This window comes from Elgaria multicarinata, chromosome 19 (genome assembly GCF_023053635.1).
Source record: "Elgaria multicarinata webbii isolate HBS135686 ecotype San Diego chromosome 19, rElgMul1.1.pri, whole genome shotgun sequence".
In the NCBI taxonomy this organism is placed as follows: domain Eukaryota; kingdom Metazoa; phylum Chordata; class Lepidosauria; order Squamata; family Anguidae; genus Elgaria; species Elgaria multicarinata.
Window position 1 is genome coordinate 18031322 of NC_086189.1, and position 24978 is coordinate 18056299.

The following is a 24978-nucleotide window of genomic DNA, read 5'->3' on the forward strand; positions in this document are numbered from 1 at the left end:
TGAAACTCCCCCTTAGGCAACAACTATGCAAACTAAGCAAGACAATTGTCCGTTCAAAGAAAAGGCCTTCCAAAAGTTCATAACTTCAAGGTGGTTGATGCGTGGGCGATTTCTCATGCAATCTGTCCGCCTGTCTCTTTGCCGCTAACCTCGCTGAATGTTTTAGTTTCCGGCGATTCCTAGCATCAAGTAAGGTCTTTGAATGCTCAACACCGGAAGTTGACTCCCTGTCTCCTGAAAGCATAGAATTTGGCCTTGAAGAAATAGACTCTGGAGGGGGCAGATTTTCAGCTGGAGTCTCTCCCGTGTGAACCTCCTCCCTCACTGGCTCTAACTGCCTGGTGTCTGGCTCAGCGTCTTCTGAGTCTGAATCTGTTTCTGATTGATTACCTGCCTCACCTACTCCCAAAACAGGAGCAGTGGGGCTATACGTGACATCTTCCATGGTGGAGGGTTCTTCTTCTGTGATACTGTTTTGATCTGCTGCTGTTTTTGATGACGGGTTGTTTTTAATTATTTTATAATAAATATATTGTTTCTACCCTTGCGTCTGTGTGAACTGCCTTCGGATCCAGGTATAGGGGAAAGGCAATATATATATTCATCTCAACAACAAATGAAACAAACAAACAAACAGGGGACTTATTGGTAAACAAAAATAAAATGTATTTATTTGCCTCATTTCTGTTGCTGCTGGTCGTACAAACTGAAGACGCTGTCTCGTTTCAGGTTGGGCGATTTCTCCACCAAGCCCAGAACTGTCTGCTCAGATCACTGACAGCTTTCCACCATTTCAAGCAGAGAGAAGTTGTTCTCATCACCTGCAGTCTAATCCTTTTAACCAGAAACCTCAGGGATTGAATCTTGGACTTTATACAAGCAAAGTGTGCGCTCCGGCACTGAGCTATAAAAACGAGCCTCAAAACGAGCCACGCAGGCTGCTAAAGTCCCAAATTTCGTCAGGCTTTGGACCAAAATACTTCACTTTCCCCCACTTTTTTGGTAGTCTTCAGGGCTAGAAACCTGCAGAGCCTTTTTTAAAAGCGAACCTTCAAACGTAGAACTTCAGGGCGCTGTGCTTTGCACAGTGCAATCGTTGTACACAGTGTAATCTTTGTACAGCCCCATGGGACCCTCAGACCCCAAATGGTGTCCCCCCATTGTTTCGATTCGGTCCCTATTGTTTGTGGAGTCGGTGGTGCTGCGCCAGGCTGGAGTTCCGCGTGAAGCCTTTCCCACAGATCTTGCACTTGAAGGGCTTCTCCCCGGAGTGTCCCCGGTGATGCCGGTACAGAGCTGAGCATAGGCTGAAAGTCTTCCCGCACTCCCGGCACTGGTATGGCTTCTCCCCTGTGTGGATTCTCTGGTGCTTGATGAGATCCGAGCTCTGTCGGAAACGCATCTCGCACTCGGTGCACTGGTACCGCTTCTCGGCCAGATGGCTCTTGAGGTGCTCGCGAAGGACCGAGGCATCGCTGAATCTCCTCCTGCAGGTGGGGCACTGGTTCGGACGCTCTTCGGGAAGCGCTGTCGTGTCCCCAAGAAGCCCTGTTTGGCTGCAAAAGATCCTCCCTTGCTCTTGACTGACGGACGGTTTCCCTCCTCGTCCGGCATCAGTATCCTGAACTTGAGCGTGTCCTGCGCCCTGACGGTCCTGCTTTTGTAGCATTCTGGCCAAATCTTTTGGCAATCTCACTTGGAGAACGCTTGCCCACTCCTCGTCACGATCCAGGGAAACGTCTCCTACGCGTCTTCCTGGGGAGCTCTTGGTGGGCTCCTCTGTCTCCTTGTTCTCTTGCGACGGAGTCTCTTCCTCTTTTGGGGTCGTTGTACTACCTGCAAGAAGAAAACAAGGCATGGATCAGTCGTTCCACTGCCCTGAAAAAAAAGGAGCATTGTGCGAGGACAGGGGTGGGAAGGCAGAGCATAAATACGGGTGGTGGGTAAAATTCAAAATCGGTGTGCTTTCGACGTATCGGCATCTCTTAATTGTTTTGTTTTTGACAGGTATCAGCCAAAATGCTGTAAGCTATCAGCCATCATAAAATGTCAAATACTATTGCATGTCAAATACTAATACCATTGCATGTCAACTATCATAGACTGTCAAAAACTAAATACCTTTAGATATCAAGTATCAACTACTAAATAGCCATTGCTATCACCTGTCACATACTGTCAAATACTAATACCATTGCATGTCATCTTTCATAGACAGTCAAAAACTAAATACCCTTACATATCAAATATCAACTACTACATGCATGTTACCTATATTATGGAATACTAAATATCATTGTATGTCATTTCATTTCAATTACTACATTTCTATACCGCCAATAGCCAAACCTTAAAAATACAGCGTTATGCATAATATAAAAACTGTTTTGCTATGAACATATAAACAGAGAATACACACACACACTTATCTAAAAAAATATCCCATCTATCAATTATTAAACACTACTGCAACCCTTCTAATATAGTCAAAAACTATAAGCTGTTGCATGTCAAATGCAAATACCATTGTATATCATTTAAAAATTATTGTGAAATATTATAAACCACTGCAAATATTAATATTGCCAAATACTAAATATTAACTAAACAGTTAAATATTAAATGTTAACACATTAACTACCATATATTATTCATTCGTTTCATTTCTGTCCTGTAGCTGAAGCTGTTTCGACGCTTCACAAAAATGTATCACATATTAAATGTCACTGATTTTCGGCCACTGAGCCATATCAAAGGTCAACAGTCCAATATAATCATTGGAAACAAAGCAAAGTATCCACTCTTGAACTCAAACAAATCTCAAATGTTTGTCTATTCCTAGGGTGGAAACGCCATTGAACACAGAAGGGCTTTATCTCCTATTAAACCTACGTGGGTTTCCTTTGCAAGAATGGCAAAGGAAGATTTTTAAGGGCATTTCTGGGCGTTCCTGCAGATAGTTTATCTTGAGGGAAGCTGGAAATCGGTGCCTCCTTCGCACCGGATGCAAAGGTTTATCTGAGCACTGCATTCCTAGTGTTTTTCAGAGTCTAGGAATTCCAAGTTGCAGCAAGACCAAAAAAAGTTATACTTGCTTCAGGGACTGCAAGGCTTCATACGCTGGACTTGGCAGCTTTCCCTGCAGCCCAGACAATCCCCCCCCCCCCCCAAATCCCACAGCTAATAATTGGCACCAGGGGAACCCAAGTGAACTCTGAGTTTATAAAAACACAAGCAAACACACACAAACACTTTGCACATGCTCAAAATACTTCTTTATCAGGCTTCCAACCTATCAGGGATGTCGAAGCAATTGGAGAACAATGGAACGGTGGTTGGGGCGGAGAGAAATCCGAGTTGCGTGCTTTGCAACGGAAGTAGTGCGCCTGACTGTCTAAAGAGGAGGAATATAAGGGCGCAACCCTATGCTTGTTTAGACAGAAAAAAGTCCTACAACTCCCCAGCCAGCATAGGATTCCACCCTAAGTTGATTAAGTCATGGGTCTACAATAATTTAGCTGCTGCCCCATTCTCCTTACCTGGCAAGTTTTGGTTCGTAACCATCTCTCGCCCTCCTGTCTCCTGGGAGGCCAAATCCTGCCTGGGTCCTGATGTCGCTGGTTCTTTCTCCTGCAAATCTGCGCTCAGTTCCTAGAACAAACAGAACATGAATGAAAGCGAATAAAAACTCTTCCTGAGGCTGCAGGCTGTGGTTTCTACCATGCACCACCGAAATTCCCCCCTGCCTCATCCTCTCGGGCGTTCTGTTGGGCTCCAAAGCTGTTGACCCTTCTTTACAATTTGGGATCCTGTCCTCAAAAAGGTGCCGTTTTAGTCTCCCTGCCCGGAATACTTCGGCGAATGGAGCAGCAGCGGCCACTCCCGACAGATACAGACGTGGGATGCCACACGCCTGGCGTTGCATTAAGCCAGGGGCGTTCAACTGCTTTCAGTCCAGATCCCATTTGGGAAAAGTTCTCGGGGGCCGCGTTGTGGTGGTGGGCGGGGCTGAAAGCAAAAGGGGGCGGGGCCTCCCTCACAGCGTAAACAAGGATCGCGGCGTTTGGGATAAGGGTCATGTGCCGCCCGTTCGTTTGCGCAACAGATGCCCGGTGCACCTTTGCTCCACGCTCTCACCTGCCGCTGTTCCTCCCAGAGCTTGGCCTCTCGGCGCTTCTGCAGGAAACCGTCCACCAAGGCCACTGCTTGTTGACACGTCTCGGGGTTTCGTTCTGTGACCCAGTTCTGGGTTTCGCCGGGCAGGATAGACAGGAACTGCTCCAGAACCAGCAACTCCAAGATATGCTCCTTCGTGTGTCTCTCCGGTTTCAGCCACCGATAGCAAAGATCCTGGAGCTGTCCGCAGACCTCCAGAGGACATCCGGCCTCCGGGTAACGGAACTGCCGGAAGCGTCGGCGCCGTGTCTCTGCGGTGACGTTGTAGGCTTTCAAAACGGCCTCCTTCAGCTTCTCGTAGTCCTTTCGGTTGCAGGCACCGAGGGCGCGATAGGCCAAGTGGGCCGTGTCACGCAGGGATGGCGCGAGCCGTGCCGTCCACTCTTCCCTCGGCCACGAACAGGCCTCGGCCACGCGCTCGAAGGTGGCCAAGTAGGCCTCGATATCGTCACTCTGCGTCAACGGTGGAGGATGCAAGTTGTCCCACGCCGGGGTGGCCGGCGCCTCTGGACGGCTCTTCAGTCGGGCTTCCCTGCTCCGAAAGACTCCACGTTCCTGCTTCTCTGCAGGCAATAATGGCAGACCTAAAAGCTCTTTTAACAGGACTGTCACGGTTCCATTTCTGTAGCCGAGACCTGTCCGGGCGTGTCCATCCCTTTCAGCATTCGGCTCCAGCTGAGTTTGGAACGAGAAATCCTGGGCCATGACGGTGGCGGCCGTTTTGTTCTCCACAAGATGGCGGATGGGGAGGCCTTATCCGAGCAAGAGCTGTTTCAGAACTTCGCTTCCTGAGGTAATTTCTCCCGTTTCTTGTTCTTCTCTTCACGATACATGGGGAAGGCGGTAACTCCAGGACCTGGAAAGGACACAAAGGTACCTCATAGGTATCTTATGGTCAGCCCATCTAACCCAGAATTGTCAACTCTGTCGGCAGTCTCACATGGGGAAGATTTGTTCTCATCACTGCTACCCGACCGTTTTGGCTCGAGATGACAAGGATGGAAATTGGAAGCTTCTGCATGCAACGCGTAAGAACATCAAAAGTGCCCGGCTGGATCAGACCGAAGGTCCATCTAGTCCAGCACTCTGTTCACACAGTGGCCCACCAGCTGTTGACCAGGAACCCACAAGCAGGACATGAGTGCAGCAGCACCCTCCCACCCATGCTCCCCAGCAACTGGTGCACACAGGCTTACTGCCTTGGATACTGGAGGTAGCACATAGCCATCAGGGCTAGTAGCCATTGAAAGCCTTCTTCTCCAGGAATTTAGCCAACCCCCTTTCAGAGCCATCTAAATTGGGAGCCTTCGCTCCACCCTAACTCACCTTTTCCCCCCCAAGCTAAACAATGCCAGCTGTTGTAATCTTACCTCTTAGGGGAGATGCTCCAGCCCCTGGATCAATTCAGTTGCCCTTTTCTGCACTTTTTCCAGCTCTACAATGTCCTTTTTTTTAGGTGCAGTGACCAGAACCGCACACCGTATTCCGAGTGTGGCCGCACCATAGACTTGTATAACGGCAGGATGATCTTGGCAGTTTTATTCTCACTTCCCTTCCTAATTATGTCTAATGTGGAACTTGCCTTTTTCACGGAAGCTGCGTACTGGGTCGGCATTTTCACGGAGCTGGCAGTTTCCGCATGCAATGCATGTGCTCCACCACTGAGCGATGGCTGCAAGCAGGCTGTGGCACCTACTGCCAAAGCCCAGTAGGCCACGCTGGTGAAGAGGGAGGAAAAATCCAGGGGATTTGGGGCAGAGGGGTGCTGCTGGGGGGGGGGGGGTGCCGGCCCTGAACAGCGCAGAATGTTGGATGACACCAGTTTGGATGGGTTTAAAAGAAGATCAGACCAATTCCTGGAGCAGAAGGCTATCAAGGGCCGCTAGTCCTCATGGCTATATGCTACCTCCAGGGTCAAAGGCCGTGTGCAGATGTACATCAGTTGCTGGGGAACATGGGCGGGACGGTGCTATTGCACTCACGACCTTTCTGTGGGTTTTCCACGGGCAGACGGTTGGGAAGAGAAAGCCAGACGAAGTGGACCTTTGGTCTGATGCAGCACAGCTCTTTGGATGTTTTGGAACAGGGCTGGGGCGTGGGGAATGCGCCACAGCAATTAGAAAGGTGGAAATAGCGATGCAAAGTCCATCTTATGTGCAATTTCCTAAGTGAATGACCCCACCCCCAGCTCATCCCGTCCTGAGCAGCTCTCCAGTTGAGGGAAGCAACGGAGGGACGAGAAACTTTTTTTTGAGTTGCGGTTTCAGGGCACCGTCCCCAGGAGGAACCAGGAAAGAGAACTAGAGAACCACTTCAGCTGGGAAAGGCAGCCCAAGTTCCTCGTGGGCTGCAGGAACAACAGGAACATCAATGAGAGAAAAGAAGAAGCGAGAGAGAGAGAGAGAGAAAAGAAACCTTTTTTACCGGCAGCAACGGGCCGGGCAGAAATGGCGGCTGTGGAATGGCAGTGGCCAACTTCCCCTCTGCCCTCAGCCGTTCGTGCTCTTGCGCCTTTTAGCAGCCAGACAGCATCCAGCACTGGGACAGGTTTGGCTGTGGCTGAGGCTTTTATCTTTGCCGCAGGAAAAATTTCACCTGCAGTGTGGGTGGGTGTGAGGCTGCCGTTAAAACGCAAAGATGCGGAAAGGGTATCCCCCAAAATAGCCTTCCTGACTTGGCGCCCTGCAAATATGTTGGACTACAAGCCCCAGTACCCACAGCCAGCCAACATGGGAGTTGTAGTCCAAAACCAGGTTGGGGAAGGTTCCTCCTGAGGCGCGGAGGATGGGTTGTTGAGTGTTTTGTACACAGGTGGCGTGCGGGAGAAAATTGGCAGCCAGGAGATAACCCCTCCCCCTGGTTCATTTGGGGGGTGCGGGTGGCAGACTTTCAGCCAACTCATTTCTTTGCCCCAGAATGTTTATCGAACACCAGAGCTCACGGTCTCTGAGCATGCACAGAGCACCTTTCCCTCGCCACTGAGGGAAATGCAAGCAGCCCTGGGTAGGGAGCCCTTCTGTGTCTCCCGGCGGCATAAATGCCATTCGACAGCAGAGAAAAGTTGTAGGCATGCAAATTCCCTCTTCTTTGCAAGTATTAAAAAGGCAAAGGATGCTCCCTACAAATCCCAACACCTTATGCGCTTCTAGAGGAGGGATGATTTCCCCCCATCTCCATCTCTGCATGCCCATAACTGGAAGGAGGGACATTGCAGCCTTGTCCTGCACTCAGCTCCTGGGGAAAATCCTGCCCCAGCCGTGTAGCGCTAGCAGGTTCTGTTTCAATGCGCCTCATACATGTGCTGCCCTTGCGCTTGCCTGAACCCCAATCCCAGACCCTTCTTCCTTGATGACCCAACACCCTCAGCAACTTACCTAGTCACCAGCTACCGTGCAGAGAGTGATCCACTACCAAAGTTTGTTCAGGGCAGAGCAGGAAGCAGCTGTGGTGACTGCAGCAATGAACTGAGGGGTGTGTACATTCACACATGTGCCTGCACCCACTCATGCTTACCCTTGTGCATTCTTCTCTAGGACGCAGCTGTCTTTGGTATTAACTCTTCATCCAACTCAAAAACAACGGTAATACTTCCTTATGGGGAGTTAACAACGTTCTCCACTTCTGCTGGGTAGAACACCTAGGTTGCTGAGGCTACGCTTTCATTAAAATGATAAAGCATGTTTCTAGATCTCATGGCTGAACAGGCATTCTTGGAAGCAAGTGGCACCTAGTGAAATCTCAGAATAACACGCCCAGCCCCTGAAGAGGGAACGGATTACGGAAAATTCTGCAAGAAGCTGCAAATGAATTACGCGATTAAAACCACACATTTGCACGGGTTGCAGCATTCTGCCGGTTTGGGGGCAGAATTGTAATCTTTATTTTTGTAGCTCAGACTATATCCAACAACAAAAGAGGTTTGGGAATCAACAGTATTGGATCTAAAATGCTGTGGAGAGCTCTTGAGTCCTTGGGATTTTTGTAAACCGAGCCAGGGTGATAGAATGGCGTGGTGGATTAACACGGGGGTGGGTGGGTGCAGAACTTCACGCCCAGGGGCTGAAGTCCTGGGCTCTTTGCTCCCAAATACTCAGCCTCTTTGGGGCTGTTAAGTCCCTTAACCTACACATCAGGATGGAGGCAGGCCACTGATTGCGCTCGTGTTAAAACCAGGCTTGTATTTGAAATTCCAGAGCAGCAGGCACATGGAATTCCATCCAGGTAAGCGTGCAAGCTGGCCTAGAAGGGATGGATCACCCCGCTTGCTAGCTGCAGAAGAGGGAAAATGCCTTCCTTGGTGACCAGCACAGACAGGCAGCAAGCTGAAGTGTCCACAGGGCAGAACATTTTCGAAAAGGGAAATTTTTCCAGCACATTGTTTTCCGCAGAATTTTCTCAAAATTTTGAAAATTGTAATTTCAAAGTTGTAATTAATGTTTTCAGATGATTACTGCTCACACGTATGTGAGAATACATACATGCCAATGAAATACGTGTATATGTCTCAGAATGAAAGGGAATCAAGAAATAGTGACAGCAAAACTGAAGGTGCCCCAGCCACCTCAGAGGCAGACAGTTGCTCTGTTGAAATTGGTTAAGTGGTTGTCAGCATATCATGCACAATTCTTTGCTAAAATTAGTTAGTGCTGCCTTCCGCAACCAGGCCTCCATTTTGACTGAAGAATGCTGGGGGTTGTAGTCCAATTATCTAGAGGGCACCAGGTTGGGAAAAGGCTGAATCGGTAACGAAAAAGCCCCACTGGATCAGACCGAGGGTCCATCTAGTCCCGTGCTCTGTTCACAGTGGCCAACTAACTGTTGACCAGGAACCCACAATCAGGATGCAGGTGTCACAGCACCCTCCTACCCATGCTCCCCAGCAACTGGTGTAATCAGTTTACTGCCTCTGGTACTGGATGTAGCTGGTCTAGTAACCATGGGTAGCCTCCTCCTCCAGGAATCTGTCCCAATCCCTTTTAAAGCCATCCAAATCGGTGGCCATCACAACTTGTGGACAGGAATTCCATATTTAACCGTGCGCCGTGTGAAGAAGCCCTTCCTCTGAACTGTCCCGAATCTCCCACCAGTCAGCTTCAAGGGTTCTAGTGTTACAGTTGAGGGAGAAAAATGTGCGTCACCTTTTCAGTACCTTTGTTTCTTTTCTAACATTTAAATAAGGGAAGTATATGCGATTGTAAAAATACCCACCCAATGGACCATTTAAATCGCATTAAATATGCTTTCATTTCCCCCCAAGTATTTCAGATCCCATGCTGGTGGTATACCGAGGCAAAAATTAACACGGGCTACTTTTTGAAGTGTTAATTCTTCATTTTGCTTGTATTTAGTAAGCATGCTAAATTAGATCACTCTCTATTCGTGTTATGATGAGAACTGAAAGTTTTCCAATACAAATCACCCTAGATTGCAGTGGAATTTCACCGCCCCCCCAGATTTTTTGGGGGGTGGGGGTGGGCTTTTTCCAATTTGAATTTTCTGAGAAAACCCACATCACCCTTTGAGCCCCGCCTTCCATCTTGATCTTCCGTGGTGCTTGTGAGAAAGGAAGTAAACAGCACCGTGATCTTGCCCTGGTTTCCTGGTGCAATATCTCTCGCGAACTAGGAGGCTGAGATAAATGTCGTCTCTCAAAACAAGACCCGCCGACTCCACGCCCCTGCCTCAAAGTCTCCGCCTCTGTCACGATAACCCCGCCAAAGTGAGTGCCCCCCAGAGCGGCGAGAGAGTGCAGGCCCAAAGGAGCGGACACAGCCAAACACAGCTTCCAAAGGAAAAAGACACCTTTAATGGGAAAATGCTAGCCAGTGGGTCAGGGGCACGCCTGAGGCTCATGCCTTCACGGCATACTTCCGAGGCGGGTAGAGGCGCTCTTTCCGCTGCTGTTTCTTGGTCTTCAGCCCCTCCTCGTGCTTGTTGAGCCGTCGCCTCATGGCTCGCGTCTTCTTGGGCCGCAGGTCCAGGGGCTTGTATTTCTTGCCCTGTTTATGGGAGAGAGAGAGAGAAGCCAGGCTCAGGAAGGACACTGAGATACAGAATACGGACAACAGCAGCCTGCAGTCTGGACTTCAAGAACACCGCCACTTCTGTGAGGCTTTTGGCTTAAGCCAGGCTTGGAAAACGCCGCTCGCCTGGGGCGAATACAAAGGCCATCGAAGGCAACTAGTCTTAATGGCTGTATGCTACCTCAGTGTTGTGCCCCAGAGTGTTATGGAGGTCTACACTGCAGTCGGAGCTCTGTGTACCTACCGGACAGCGGCCTGGACCAGACGGCCCCAGCACAAGCTATCCGAGCAGGAGATTGCTGTAGCAAGAGCAGATTCACACTGCATCCACAAGGTGCCAAGCAGTGCTGGGTGTTAGCCTTGCAAACCGTAGCGCTTTGGAAAACCATCCCTCCACCCTCAGACTGACATTATCAGTATGGGAAGATTCCAGACGGGGGACCTCAAAAGACTGGGTTCACACAAGACGCTGATGCGCACTCAGCAGTCGAGTTTAGGTTGTTGCTGAACCTGGGTTGTTCGTTGAACTGCGGGTTAGCGTGCTGTCTGGGCGCAGGACATTTTCCGCTGGGTGGCTTGTTAACCATGCAGTGGGGCTTATTCTCGAACAAGCCACCTCGAGAACCCATGGTTTGTTGTTCAAGGTGGTTAACAAGCCAGCCTGTGGAAACTGGCCTGGGTTCAGACAACGAACAACTCCACCCATGTTCCCCAGCATCTGGTGCACACAGCCTTACTGCCTCGGATACTGGAGGTAGCACCCATCAGGGCTGGTAGCCATTGATAGCCTTCGCCTCCCGGAATTTATCCAACCCCCTCTGAAAGCCATCCAAATTGGTGGCCGTCACCACATCTTGTGGAACTGAATTCTGTAGTTTTAACTCTGTGCTGTGTGAAGAAGTCCTTCCTTTTTATTTGCCCTGAATCTCCCACCAATCAGCTTCATGGGAAATGACCCCAGTGGGTTCTAATATTATGGGAGAGGGAGAAAAATGTCTCCCTCCACATTTTCCATGCTATGCATCATTCTGTACACCTCTACCAACTCCCAGAACCCTCGTGGCTGGGGCATTCTGGGAGTTGTTGTCCATCCGGAGGGCACCAGGATGGGTTAAGCTGCACTGGATGTTCCTCCACGTTCACTGGGAGAATTCTCCTGGCTTTGCCCTCCTGTTCCACCAAAAGCCATCCCAACGGAAGAGGCGGGATGCAGGGAAAGCGGTCGGCACGCAGCTTCAGACTCACTTTGTAGAACTTCCGGAGGTTTTCCTTCTGGGTCTGGTTAATGACAGTCAGCACTCTGGCGATGGATTTGCGAACCACCCGGCTGCAAGGGGGCAAAAGGGAGACAAGGGTTAGCACAGGAGAGCGGCAGTTGGCGCTAACAGCCGCCACTTCTATTAGAAGCGACAATAGAAGTATAGCTTCCAAATCGTGCGAGGTACTGGTTCCCCTCTATTCGGCACTGGTTAGGTCTCATCTTGAGTACTGCGTCCGGTTCTGGGCGCCACACTTCAAGAAGGACGCAGACAAGCTGGACGGGATTCAGAGGAGGGCAATGAGGATGGTCAGGGGTCTGGAAACAAAGCCCTATGAGGACAGACGGAAAGAACTGGGCATGTTTAGCTTGGAGAAGACTGAGGGGAGACATGATCGCACTCTTCAAATACTGGTTGTCACACAGAGGAGGGCCAGGGGATCTCTTCTCGATCCTCCCAGAGTGCAGGACATGGAATAATGGGCTCAAGTTACAGGAAGCCAGATTCTGGCTGGACATCAGGAAAAACGTCCTGACTGTTAGAGCAGTACGACGATAGAACCAATGCCTCCCACACTGGAGGCCTTCCAGAGGCAGCTGGACAGCCATCTGCCAGGGATGCTTGAAGGTGGATTCCTGCATTGAGCAGGGGGCTGGACTCGATGGCCTCATAGGCCCCTTCCAACTCTTCTATTCTGTGATTCAGTGACCCAGGTCCCTGACAAAGGCGCTGCTACGGCAGAAGACTCACATTTTGGAGAGTTTGGAGGCTGCTCCACCAGTCACTTTGGCGACACGCAGCTGAGACAGCTCCACCTTGAGGTCGTCCAGCTGTTTCAGCAGCTCCTCCTTCTTCTTCCCTCGTAAGTCACGGGCTTTGATCTTGGCCTAAGGAGAAGAGTAAAGAGGTCATGCGAGTGCAAGGTGGCTGCCAGTTTGGCCTCCCCGCTTTTCTGCTGTTGATGTGTAGCTATGTAGCACCTGTCCTTGCTATCGGGGCAATATGGAAGACCAAACGATGAACGGTATAGCACAGATGTTTTTAAAAGCTCCTCTCTTTCTCAATTTTTTGCTAGTGGAAGCCTAGACAGACATGACCCACGCTGTGCTGATGCACTACACAGGCAAGAAATGGGATGGGACGTCAGCATACCAGTTGGTCCGCTTTGCAGACAAGGCAGCATTGTGTATACATCGTGAATCAGCGGCAGCACAGAAAAATGCCCAAGACGTGGCATTGCTTACAACACAACAGGGAAGGGGAAACGTGTGGCACTCCAGATATTTTGATCTGCAGCGCCAATCATACCACACCATTGGCTAAGCTGCCTAGAGGTAATGGCAGTTGTAGTCCAAAACACCCAGAAGGCCACTGGTTGCTCACTTCTGACATAGAATTCTGGTTCTGGAAATCTCAGCTCTCTCTCTTTTTTTAAAAAAAGAAAAGTTTGCCCATTGGGCAATCTTGGCTAAAATCTCAGGAGCCTCCGTTCTGCTACAAAGAGGCATGGAAGTTTTATTCAGCTTGCATAATGTACATACAGAGTGCAAACCTGAACACGGGTTTCAGAAAAGCACTTCTGGCAGAATGGTGGCGAAGTCAGCTGCACTACATTCTTGGACTAGAATCCCAGTTCGTTATCTCTATAGTCTCACATTTGCAGCCCCTGAATTGCACAAGATGGGATCTTATTTATCTTAAGCATTTTTACCCGTCAGGGCAAAATGCTTCCAATGCCTTTCCAGATCAATGCAAAAATATGTCGGTCCCCACCCTCAAGGGTTACAAACTAAAAGCCATGACAGAAAATGGGTGCATGCATGTATTTTTAGAATACTTGTTGGTGCAACGTCTTCTGCTCTTCTAGGGAAATCATAATTCAACACCTGCTTAGTTTACCACTCGATGTTTCCAGAGACCTCGCACTGGGCCTCAGGTACATGCCTACCTAGCAACACAGCCACCAAATAATTCCCATGGGAAACACCCTTGCAAAAGCCAACACTGAACCTAAGAATTCCCTGTGCCAAATGAAGCCAAGGATCCATCTTCTCAAGCCTATTAATGGCTGCTAGTCCTGGCTGCTACCTCCGGTATTAGAGGCCCAGGTGCAGGAGTAGTTGGGGAACATGGGTGGGAGGGTGCTCACTCATGTATTACTTATGGGTTTCCGACAGTCGGCCGGTCGGCCACTGTGAACAGGATGTTAGTTGAGATGGACCTTTGGGTTCTTCTCATGGTCTTAAATCCAGAACTCTTGCACCAGCAATGGCCAATCAAATGGCCCTGAAAAGCAAACCAGCAGAGCGAAACGGGAAATACCCCCTCCAGCATCTGGTACTCACAGGTATACTGCCTTGATACACAGAAGCCCCATTTAGCTAGAATGGCAAATTAATGTTGGCAGCCCAATCCGCCATGCAGCTGTCTAATTCCCCTTAGATAATTCCGCCCAGAGAGCTTCGGCTATTGGGCGGTATAAAAATGAAATAAATACTATATTTCTTCGATTGTAAGACGCACACTAATTTCAGTACCACCGACAGAAAAAAAAATCTAAGACACACCCGCGATTCTAAGACGCACCCCATTTTTAGAGATGTTTACACGGGGGAAAAAAGTGTGTCTTGGATTCGAAGAAATAGGGTAAGTAAATAAAAGATACCTGGGACTATTACAGCATGTTTGCGGCTCCCCGCAGAAACACAGCTCAATCCCAAAACAGGCTTTCATCACAGGCTGATTCACACAGCAGGCAGAGACCATCTCTGGCTGCCTGGAAGGATGCTGGGAATTACAGGACTTTTGCTCTGGCTAAACATGTGTCAGATTATGCCCTAAAGTAACTGATTTGGCCCTAGCTGCCGCCGACACCTCACCTGGCTACAGACTGCCTGGCGAGGTTCCCACCAGCTTGGGAAAGTCAAATTTACGAATATATTCCTTGCTTTTATTGCTGTAGACATTTCAGTTTTCCTGGTATCTGTCCCCTAAGAACCTTCAGAGGGGTAAAGAATACGACGGTGCTACAGGCAATTTTGACTAGCTTTGAAACATCGAGAGGTAGTTTTAGTGGTTAAAAACACCCAAGAACATAAGTGTCCTGATGCTGGATCAGACCGAGGGTCCATCTAGTCCAGCACTCTGTTCACACAGTGGTCAGCCAGGGACCAACAAAGCAGGACATGGTGCAGCAGCACCCTCCCACCCATGTTCCCCAGCAACTGGTGCGCACAGGTTTACTGCCTCGGATATTGGAAATAGCACATACTCATCAAGGTTAGTAGCCAGGAATTTATCCAAGCCCCTTTTAAAGCCACTGAAATTTGAAATTGGTGGCCATATTCAGATAGGTAAGAGTCCTACAACTCCCAGCATACCCCAGCCAGAACTGTTGGCTGGGGCATGCTGGGAGTTGTAGGCCTTCTCCCCCCCCCCCACTAAACATACATAGGATTGTGCCCGAACTGATACTGGTACCATCGAGAGGCATCCATGCACTCGTGTGAACCTGTCCACACTGGTTAGGAAACCACAGCTCGCTCTGAAACGTGCTGCCAGTGGCAAACCCGGGTCTGCCGTAGCGTAACGTGTGAAGAGGCCTTCCACGCATCCCTTCCAACTTTGAAGTCTCACTCACGTAAGGGGCTACAAAGAAGCCCGCTTTTAATCCTCAAGCGCCGCTTCCTCCCAGGGCCCCGGCGCGGCCTACCCCAATCCATCGCTCCAGCTCACGAAGACCCTCCATCGCCCCGCCATTTCGGGCGGCCTGACGCCTCCGGCCTTCTCCCGACCCATCCCGCCGACACCCACGGCCCGAAACCCGCTTCCTGGAGCCGATGGAACCGGATTCAACCTGGTCCCCCCGACCTCGCTCTCACCATAGTAGCGACGAAGGACTCGAGCCGCCGACGCGAAAGGAAAGGACGGAAGCCGGGAAGGAACAGGAAACCAGAGCGCCGGAGCGACCAATGAGAGCATAGAGGAGGGGGGGAAGGACCGAAAGCGGACGCTTTACTCTTTTCTCTCCTCCTTCTCGTAATGGTTTAGTCCATATTCCCAGATGAGAGGCGCGCAGTCGCAGTGGAGGCTGGTGGCTCCTATTTCAGTGGGGCTGTGGATCCACTCTGGGTTCCAGTCTCTCCAAACTGGGTTCAGCACCTTGGATATCTCCTTTGGAGTTCTGGCTGGTTCTGACTGAAACCCAGAGCGGATTCGCAGGTTCCTTGGAGATAAAAAGGCGGAATAGTATTGTAATTAATAAATAAAAATAAATACTATAATAATAATAATAATAATAATAATAATAATAATAATAATAATAATAATAATAATAATAACGCACATTGTTACTTTTTGCAAGAATAATCAGTATTGGCCGAGTACATTAATGGATGTGCCTATATGCAAATGTAATAAATACTAAAATAATCCACAATAATAATAATAATAATAATAATAATAATAATAATAATAATAATAATAATAATAATAATAGCAGCATTTATATCCCGTCTTTTTTCCTGCAAGGAACCCAAGGCGGGTACATAACCCTCCTCCTCCTCCTCTCCACTTTACCCTCACAACAACAACCCTGCGAGGTGGGTTGGGCTGAGAGTCTGTGTGTTTCCATGGCTGAGTGGGGACACTCTGGCCACTACACCACACTGATTAGCTGAACATGTCTCATTGGTAATAGTATATTTATATGTGTGTGTGTGTGTGTGTGTGTGTGTGTGTGTGTGTGTGTGTGTGTGTGTTCAACATGCCAGCCTGCCACTGATGCATGGTTCCATTCCATTCCCATCTCCACCCCACAGCCAGCCAGTGCACTGCGCTCTCTGAGGATGCTCAGTCGTCATTGCACTGTTTTGGGGGAGGATTCTCCTTCTTTTATTTGTTTTAGAAAGATTTTTTTTCTTTGCTCTTCTACAAACCTCTTGATCCCCATATTTATTTATTAATTTATTAAGACATTTATATCCCACCCTATATCACAAGGAGATTATATATATATATATATATATATATATGTATGTATATATATATATATAAATAATACACACACACACACACACACACACACACTTGAGCATATATACATATACATATATACACATACACACACACACACACACATATTTCATATTATATATTTTAAACATATATGCGGAAGGCAACGTTTTAGAGAATACATAAATCAAATCCCCCGCCCCCCACCCCCACCCCCACCTCCGGCGACTTCCAGGAAAGAGCCCCCTGTTGCAAGCGCGAGCCCCCTGATTAATGCAGGCCCGGCTGGCCATCCGTCCCGTGCCATGCCGCGCTCTGCCCTCAAGGTGGCGCTCGCCCCCCCTGGCCTTCCGATGATACAGCGGAGGCGACGACGGCGGCAGGGGTGGGGCGAGAGCCAGGAGACCCAGGAGCGCGCGAGACGGGCGGGCGGCTCGGCCAATGGGGCGCCGCCGCTGGGAGGCGCGGGGCCAATGAGGGCGCGGGAGCGGCGCGCGGGGCGGGCCTAGGGAGGCCGTGCCCAGGTTAGGCGGAGGCGGCGCTGCCTCCCTCCCCGCCGCCGCCCCCGCCGCCGCCGCCGCTGCAGCCTCGCTCGGTAGCGCGGATGGTGAGAGGGGCTGCCCGCCAGCGCCTGCCCCGCACCGGCCCGGTCTCCAGGTGAGGGGGAGGGGGCGCATTTGGGGAGGGGGCTGCCGGGAGGGGCGGGGGGCGAGGGAGGGCTGAGGGTCGCTTGTGGGGCAGCTGGGGGTAGAGGGACCGGAGGCGTTTGGGCGTCCTCTGGGGGCGGGGGCGGGGAAGCTCGGGGGAGAGGGAGCCTGAGGGGGGTGGCATGAGGGGAGGGGGTTTGGGGGGTCCTCTGGCGGGTGGAAGGTGGGGGTGGGGAAGCTGGGGGTCGAGGAGCGCGAGGGGTTTGGGGAGGAGCGGGGGGGGGCTTGAGGGTCCTCTGACGGGGTGGGGGTCGTCTGGGGTGTTGGTGTGGGGAAGCTGGGGGTCGAGGAGTTGTGAGAGGTTTGCGGGGGGGAATGGGGGGCCTGTTTTTGAGGGTCCTCTGACAGGTTGAGGGGGCGGGGAGGAGCCTGAGGGGGTTGGGGGGGAGTGGGGGGGTCTTTGGGTCAGGGGACTTGAGGAAATAAGAGCCATGTGGCGGTTTTGGGGGTTGACTGGGGGTCGAGGGGCGCGAGGGGTTTGGGGGAGGTTTTGGGGGGCGCGAGGAGTGGCGGGTTGAGGGCTGCCTGGGGGGTGTCTGGGGAAGCATGAGGGGTTTGGGGGGTTGGTTGGGGTGTAGGTTTGGGTGTGTGTTTACAGACGTTGCGGTAGAGGCGTGTGAGAGGCCATGTTGAGGGGTTGGGTGCATGAGAGGCGAGTGCGAATTAGGGGTAGAGGAAGATGCAAGGCTGGGGGATGTTTACAGAAGCACAGGAGGGTGCGGGGGTGCAGGGGCAAAGGATTTGGAGCAACTGCATGTACCATGAGGGGTTTGGGGATATTGTATGGGGAGGAGGAGAGCATGAGGAATTTGGGGCAATGCCCCTATGAAGTCTTGGTGTAGGGAGGAATTGGAGGGTGTCAGAGGACCATGTGAGGAGTTGGGGACCCCAATGGGGTTTGTTTGGGGTATGTGAGTATTGTGGGCTAGAGCGTTTGGGGTACAAAGAAGTTGGTGGTAAGCGTTGTGAAGGCTTGGGGTAGAAACGTGTGGGGAGCAAAGCAAGGGGGAAATGACGTTGGGGCGTTGTATGCGGAAGTATGAAGGACTGTGGGGAATTGGGATATGGGGCGTGGGGTTCGGAAAGTTGGATATAGCTGAAATGTTAGGATAACTGTATCACGAGGGGGCTGGGCTGAGGGTTTACTCTTTAGAACATTGCTGGTCAGAGATGGATATGCCAGGACAGATGGAGTTTATACAATGATGTGTGGCAAAATTGCGGGTGGAGAATTAGGATGAGGCATAAATATGGTTTGTGTGAGGACAGAAAAAAAGGAAGGGCTTCTTCACACAGCGCAGAGTTAAACTATGGAACTCACTACCGCAAGATACATGGACACCCATTTGTATGGCTTCAAAAGGGGGTTGGATAAATTCCTGGAGGAGAAGGCTTTCCATGGCTACTAGCCCTGATGGCTATGTGCTACCTCCAGTATCCGAGGCAGTTGCTGGGGAACATGGGTGGGAGGGGTCCGTTGCACCTGTGTCCTGGTTGACAGCTGGTCGGCCACTGTGTGAACCAGAGTTCTGGACTAGATGGACCCTTGGTCTGATCCAGCAGGGCTCTTCTTACGTTCTTAAGCTCTTATGGAAGGAATTTGAGGCGTCCAGGTGCAGCCACTGAAGATGTAGGATGGATATGAGGTGTTGGTGATAAGGGCATGGATTTGATGTGGCTGGATGGGGGATGCTGGGATTGGTAGTTTCAGGTTGGAGAGGACTTGGCAAAGACTCAGGCGAAAGGGAGAGAGATTTCTTAAAATGCGATAAGCGGAATATAAATCTATTAAATAATAATAATGATTGGCATTGAGATGGGCTTGGACTGTGGCTGATGTGGTGTTGAGGGGTGGATCTCATCAGCTATGGGACGGGACGGTCCTGGCAGGAGGTGAATTGCTGGTGACTTGTTTTGGATGGAAGCCGGGGCAGAGGTGTCTTGGGCGTTGAGTGTGGAAGGGCACTCAGGGGTGAAGTTATCCTCTGAGGATGGATTTCAGGGGAGCGAAGAGGCACGGTGCTTCTTGGAGCATGCCTGTTCCAGCAGATGCAGCTAATGTAGGACCACTGCATTGTGGGCTGGGAGAGGACCAACTGCCCCTTTGAACCTTAGGAAGATCTTGCAAGAGACCTAAGGGGGACTGAACCCCTGGATTGGTAGGTGGTTACAACTTGCGTGTCGGTGACCCTTTCTTTGCTTCGCGTGTGTGTAGTGGCAGGGGTGGGTGAGATTACTCCAAACGTTCCACATTGGAGCATTAAAATCGCCGAAGAAGCAAGAAGGTCTTTTCTCGACACCTCTTCGCCCCCCTTTGCTTTCTGACGCTTGGGATGTCTTTTGAGTCTAAAATTCTGCCCGGGTTGTGATGCCGGAGTTTCCTGGTGATGTGCTCACCTCGGGAGAGGGAGGGTTTTTGTCATCCTTGCTCGTCCCCCCTGTCATCGCCTTCTCTCTTTCCCCGCCCCCTCTCCAGAACCACAGGCCTGGCGGAGAAGCCCCTGCGCCGACGGAGAAGCAGGTAAGAGCACGGCTGCATCTCTCTCTTCTCCAGAATCCCCTTTTCCCGGTTTAGTGGCGACGAATGCAATAGGCTGCATGAATCGTGTTTTATACCTCACACATCTTGCTCTCTTTCCCTGTTGCTGTTGCAGAAGCTGTGTGTGTGTGTGTTGTGGTTTTTCTCAGATTTTTGGGGGGTAGGTGGGCAGAAAGGACACTTAGGCCTGGCTTGGAAACACAGAGCTGATGGTGAACAGGTCCTGCTCTTTTTTGGGGGGGAAAGGCAAGGATGGAAGTGAAGAGCTAGCACCCCCCCCCATTTCTTTGGTTCGAAATGGGGTTGTATCTGCAGAGACAGATTTCACCTAGTGCCTGTGACAGGAAGGTGGTGAATTCTCCTCCTCTCCCCTAAGTCTCATTGGACTTATGCCACCCATACATGCTTGAGGAGGAATGCCTACTGGGAAGAGTACACCTCGAACTCAAGGCAGTGTGTTGCTTTGTGCTTTGTCCGCGTCTTTCTGCATCTTCCTCTGTTCAGCTATCAGAGCCCCCGTGTCGAAAGCTACACTGCGGTTGTATCAGCTGCGCTAAGCGTTGGCTTCCCATTCCTTAATCCAGGGTTTAATGTCTGAATGGGAGAATCGCTCCCTTGTGTCTGGCGATGCGCTCATTCCACAGGTTTAACGGGTTCAGAGCAGCTTTTGCTCCTTCAAAATCTTGCAGATTTAAGCTGCCTCTGGCATGTAGGAGAGTCTCTTTTTACCTCCTCTCTTTTTACCTGCTGTTGGGGGGGGGAGAACCCCCCCTCCCCAGCTTCCCACCCTGGTGGCTGAAATGACATCAGCTCCTTGCCGTGTGTGCATCGGTGCTTCCTTCCTTACGTGAGCTTCTCTCGGACATGGTCCGCCGGTTGCACTGTCTGATCTGCCCTTTCGTGGGTGGCTGGATTGCACTGGAGAAATGCAAAAAGATGCCAGGGGTTGACAACATTGCATGCGGTGGGGAATGATGGGTGCATTTTGGAAGGGGTGGGTGGGATGCGGTTTGTGCTGTCGTGAAAGCGGTCAGCGGCCTGTTGGGCAGCACAAGCCTGCAAAAAGCCTGTGAGTCGCCCAGCTTTGCTACAGAGGAAGCTGGCGTTTCACTCCCCCCCCTCCTCTCGTGTCTGCCTCTCACCAGGAGACCTTGTCTTGCATTCCTGGAGTGCTCTGCCGTCTCCGAGGAGCTGTAGGAAGCAGCTCGGTGGTGTGTGCATCCCCACCCCACCCCGACCCCTCGCCGTTTGAGGGGTAGGATGCGCTCCGTGTGCCCATAGAAGTGTAGAAGGTGAAAGGGGCTGTGAAGGTTTTGCGTTTGGGGTCAGTGCGAGAGGGAGCGCAATGAGGCTGCTGGTGGAGGGGGAGGAAGAGGTGGAGGGATGGAAAATGAATGCAGCAGATGCAGACAGGAAAGTCCCTTCTGAAGGTTGTATTATTAAGCGAATCCGTCGCACGGATTCCTGGCTGCCGATTTCCCTCCCCTGTTTCCTTGCCCACCTCTGCTCGAGGATTTTGTAAATTCTACAAGTGGCTCAGGTTTCTGCCTGCCTCTCTCTCTCTCTCTCTCTCTCTCTCTCTCTCTCTCTCTCAAGTGTTTGCTGTGTAACGTTGCTGGCATCTTTCCAGTGCTGTCAGAATGTCAGGTTGAAAATTCCCTTTGGGGCAAAATGATTGGGATTATTGCCCGTTGGAGAGCACAGCCAGGAGCGTGTTGCTCTGGTCCTCCAATATGGCTGAGACAATCCTCCCGTAGCATTGCAGGTGCAATTTATGCATTTGGATTTGGTACGGAATGTATCTAAGAAGCTGCCCTCGTTCGCACATGGTTTGGGTTGTAGAATTCTGGATTGTCATGAATTCTGGGTGGTCAATAAACCATGCGCTAACAAAGCATGGTTTGTTGACCACGAATCACCCATGGTGGTTGTTGGGTAGTAAACTCTGGGTTGTTTAAACCACGGGATGTTGTTATGTGTGAATCCAGAACTGTGGATTCCACAGGTTATTTTGCCAGGCTACAGTGGCGGTGGGCAAGAGCATTAAAAAAAAACCCACCAGGCACTTTACATGCCAGTCGGGATACAGGGAGGGAGCATGTGAAGTAGGGACGCAAACTATCCAAGGGTAGAGAAAAACCAGGGTTTGTTGGATCATCTTCCAAACAAACCCTGTGTAGGGCAACAAATCATAGGTTAAATTAACCATGGGTTAGCATTATGTGTAAACCAGGTCACTACTTCCATTTTGTGAGTACTGTTGAAATTTGCAGGGCATTTTGGAGGGTTTTTCCCAAGGGAAGACAGGAAGGTCTGTACCCAGATTTCCTAGTGACCCTGCAATCTTCCTTCTCCCATACCCTGGATTGTGAAACCTAGACAACTGAAGTTTGGCATGCAAAATAAGGGGAGCCTTGAGTCTGCACCTCAGGGTGATTTTGTTTTTAAACCTCATTAATTAATTTTAATTATTTTTAATACGTTGAAGCCTGCAGAAACATCTTCAACCACTAGGTGGAAGACTTCCTAGGATAGATTAGGGGGCCGAGGGGCAGGATTAGATGTCTTCCCCCTCCCCCTGCTGTGGAACAGACCCCTCTTCAGGGGAATGGAGTGGGCACAGCCGTCAGGGGGCTATGGGTGTGAGCCATTGCAGGGGCCGTGCCTAGGGGTGCCAGCAGGCTGAGCTCCACTCAGATGCAGCAGGCATAACGTGTCTAGCCCTGTCAGCTGTGAACATTTGCTTGAAGGCTTCACTATATCAAACTAAGGGCAATTCCTAACCCGTTCAAGGCTGGGTCCGTTGACCAGTAAAAATAATAAATGTTCAGGTTAAATGCTTAATACGAATTTAATATTGCATGTAGTTTGGCCCTTTAAAATGGGGATTAGGCAGACTCATAGAGGAGGAGCCATATTGGGTGAATGGAACTTCCATGGTTAGAGGCAGTGTACTTTTGATTAATAAATACTGGGACAAAAAACGAAGGAGGGCTAATGCCTTCCCGCTGTGATGTTTGGTCTCATCAAGCACGTGGCTTTCCTTATAGCAGAGGGAGATGATTCATCAGATAACCTGCACACAGCTTGCTTATTTATTTAATTATAGTATTTTCATCCTGCCTTTCACCCTAGAAGGTCCTCAGACTATCTTACAAAGATCAGGAATAGGAGAGTTCCTGCCCTGCACGCTTGCAATCTAAAAGGCATGGCATAAAAGGAAAGGGGATTAGGAGGGAGAAGGAAAAACACATGCCCTTGGCTGCAAAGTTCAGCACGTCATGGTGTTCAGTGTAAATATAGTTGAAAGGCGGCTGCTTCCTCTGAAGTCCTCAGCAGTGACAGTTGGTAGCTGAAGAGGAATGGGCTCCATAGTTTGGCAACTGTGGGGTGTGGGGATCCGGCCAGCTGAAGATACCGAAAGGGCTGCATTTGGCTCTGGGCTGTCTGGTTGCCAACCTCTGCCCACAGATTCCCTTTCCCGCTGACTTCAGTTGGGAAAACCGTGGTAGAGCTGCTTTGAGCTCTTAGCCATAGCACAGGCAGAGAGCAGCCACAGCTGCTGGAGAACCGGAGTGCATTTGGCGACCTGAGCTGAACCCGATTGTGTAACGCTTGGAAATTTCTTCGTAGCTCCAGCCGTGGCATGAAGGGCTGAAAGTTCTTCATGTTGTACCTGCCTGCGGGGCAAGAATAGTGGCTTGTTGCTGGTTGTTCTGAAGTGAGATTAATGTCCCTCCTTTCTTTTCTTCTTCTTTTTAGCCCCCAATCTCTACCTTTCTCTCAGTGCCTTGGGTCAGTTGTTGCAAAGGGAATAGCTTTTGAACTGAAGTATCGAGTTACTCTGGTGTTTGGTTCTCACTCCTTCTGTCCACTCTGCCAGTTCTACAAGGAATGGTGTCTACGCTTGGCAGGAGTCAAGGCATAGGAGCATTGCTGAACATGCAGGCATCCGTGTGTGTGTGTGTGTGTGTCCTTGCAATAAACTAAAATCTGGAAGGAGGAGAAGCGGAAACATCCAAAACAAGGAACTTGTGGTCCCTCCAATCTCTCAGAACACCCAGCTGGACAGCCACTGTGTGAACAGAGTGCTGGTTTAGATGGGCCCTTGGCCTGATCCAGCACAGCTCTTCTTATGTCCCCCCCATCTGAACTTTCCCATTGATATACTATCGTCTGGGAAGGGTTTGTAGGTTGGAGGATGCTCAGGTAGAGCCCTTCAGTGGTGTTTCTGCAGCTTTGGAAGGGATCGCACAGGTATCTCGCTACTAGAATTGGATAAGGAGCGAAAGGTTTGTCTCGGGCAATTGAGGTTGCAGGGCATGTGTAGACAAAAAGGAAGTCCCACAACTTCAATACCATTGATGGTCCTCACCTGGGAAACAGAAGATGAACAGAATCTTTTGCCTTTCCCCCCTGCACTCACCTTCTGCCCCATCTTGATTTATTAGTACATTTTGTATCTCACCTTTTCACCTCTTGCAAGAAACCCAAGGTGGTTTACGTAGTCCTTCTCTCCATTTTATCGTCACAACCACCCTGTGAGTTAGGCCAGGCTGACTGTCAGTGGCTCAGTTCATACAACGCTTTTCTCTACGCAGTGTGAAAACTCCACTCAACGGTGGAATTTTTAGGAGGTACTCACCACACAACATGTTCCAACTCCACCGTTGTGTGAATGTGGGCTACCGTGGAGTACAGTAAAACTCAACGTGACGTTTGATTGACAGTTCCTCCGCCCTCCCCTACTCATCCTGATGCTATCCCATCAGCCATTGCTGCAAAAAGACAGTCCTGGTGGCTCTCCTAGAGTGGCACTTCCTCCTTTGGCCACTCTAGCCAGGGAACTCTGTAGCCAGTGTGGAAACTCCACGGAGCCCTCCAGACAATACAGGACACAACAGTTGTGCAGGAGCTCTCCTCTGCCCAGTGCGGATATTCAGGGTGGAGTGGGTTTTTTTTTTAAAAAAAAAAAAAAACTCCACCGTGGGGTGGAATTTTCCCTCCAGACAACACATTTCTCAACGGTGGTATAACAACTCCACTGTAGAGTTTTAAAACTACCGTTGAGAAATGTGTTGTCTGAACTGAGCTAGTGATTGGCCCAAAGTCACCCACTGAGCTTCATGGCCCAGTGGGGACTGGAACTGAAATTGCCTGAATACCAGTCCAGCGCTCTAACCACTACACCACACTGGCCATTTATCTCTAGCAGGTTCATTTGAATGGTTTGAAGGCAAGCTCATGTGTGCAAGAAGAGA

The 24978-nt window shown here is 50.3% G+C and overlaps 3 protein-coding genes across 5 annotated transcripts in view; 1 reads left to right on the forward strand and 2 right to left on the reverse strand.

Annotated features, from left to right (window-relative positions):
• Positions 1-1094: 1094 nt before the first annotated feature.
• Positions 1095-4907, reverse strand: LOC134411085 (zinc finger and SCAN domain-containing protein 20-like). The gene is made up of 3 exons (XM_063144692.1): positions 4138-4907; positions 3540-3651; positions 1095-1836 (listed from the first exon to the last, which is right to left on the reverse strand). The coding sequence occupies exons 1-3, from the start codon at positions 4879-4881 to the stop codon at positions 1178-1180; spliced, it is 1515 nt and encodes a 504-aa protein (XP_063000762.1). The 5' UTR covers positions 4882-4907; the 3' UTR covers positions 1095-1177.
• A 5052-nt stretch (positions 4908-9959) lies between these two features.
• RPL35 (ribosomal protein L35) lies at positions 9960-15442 on the reverse strand. The gene is made up of 4 exons (XM_063144746.1): positions 15340-15442; positions 12209-12345; positions 11445-11526; positions 9960-10175 (listed from the first exon to the last, which is right to left on the reverse strand). The coding sequence occupies exons 1-4, from the start codon at positions 15340-15342 to the stop codon at positions 10026-10028; spliced, it is 372 nt and encodes a 123-aa protein (XP_063000816.1). The 5' UTR covers positions 15343-15442; the 3' UTR covers positions 9960-10025.
• Positions 15443-17035: 1593 nt separating this feature from the next.
• The window catches only part of SCAI (suppressor of cancer cell invasion), a 46291-nt gene continuing 38348 nt past the window's right edge, over positions 17036-24978 (forward strand). For 2 of the 3 annotated variants that reach the window (XM_063144474.1, XM_063144475.1), the window contains exons 1-2: positions 17036-17128; positions 19655-19699. In XM_063144474.1, coding sequence (XP_063000544.1) covers positions 17076-17128; positions 19655-19699 — 98 coding nt within the window. In that variant the 5' untranslated portion in view covers positions 17036-17075. The remainder of the gene's footprint in view (positions 17129-19654; positions 19700-24978) is intronic. The other variant, XM_063144477.1, reaches the window with a different exon arrangement.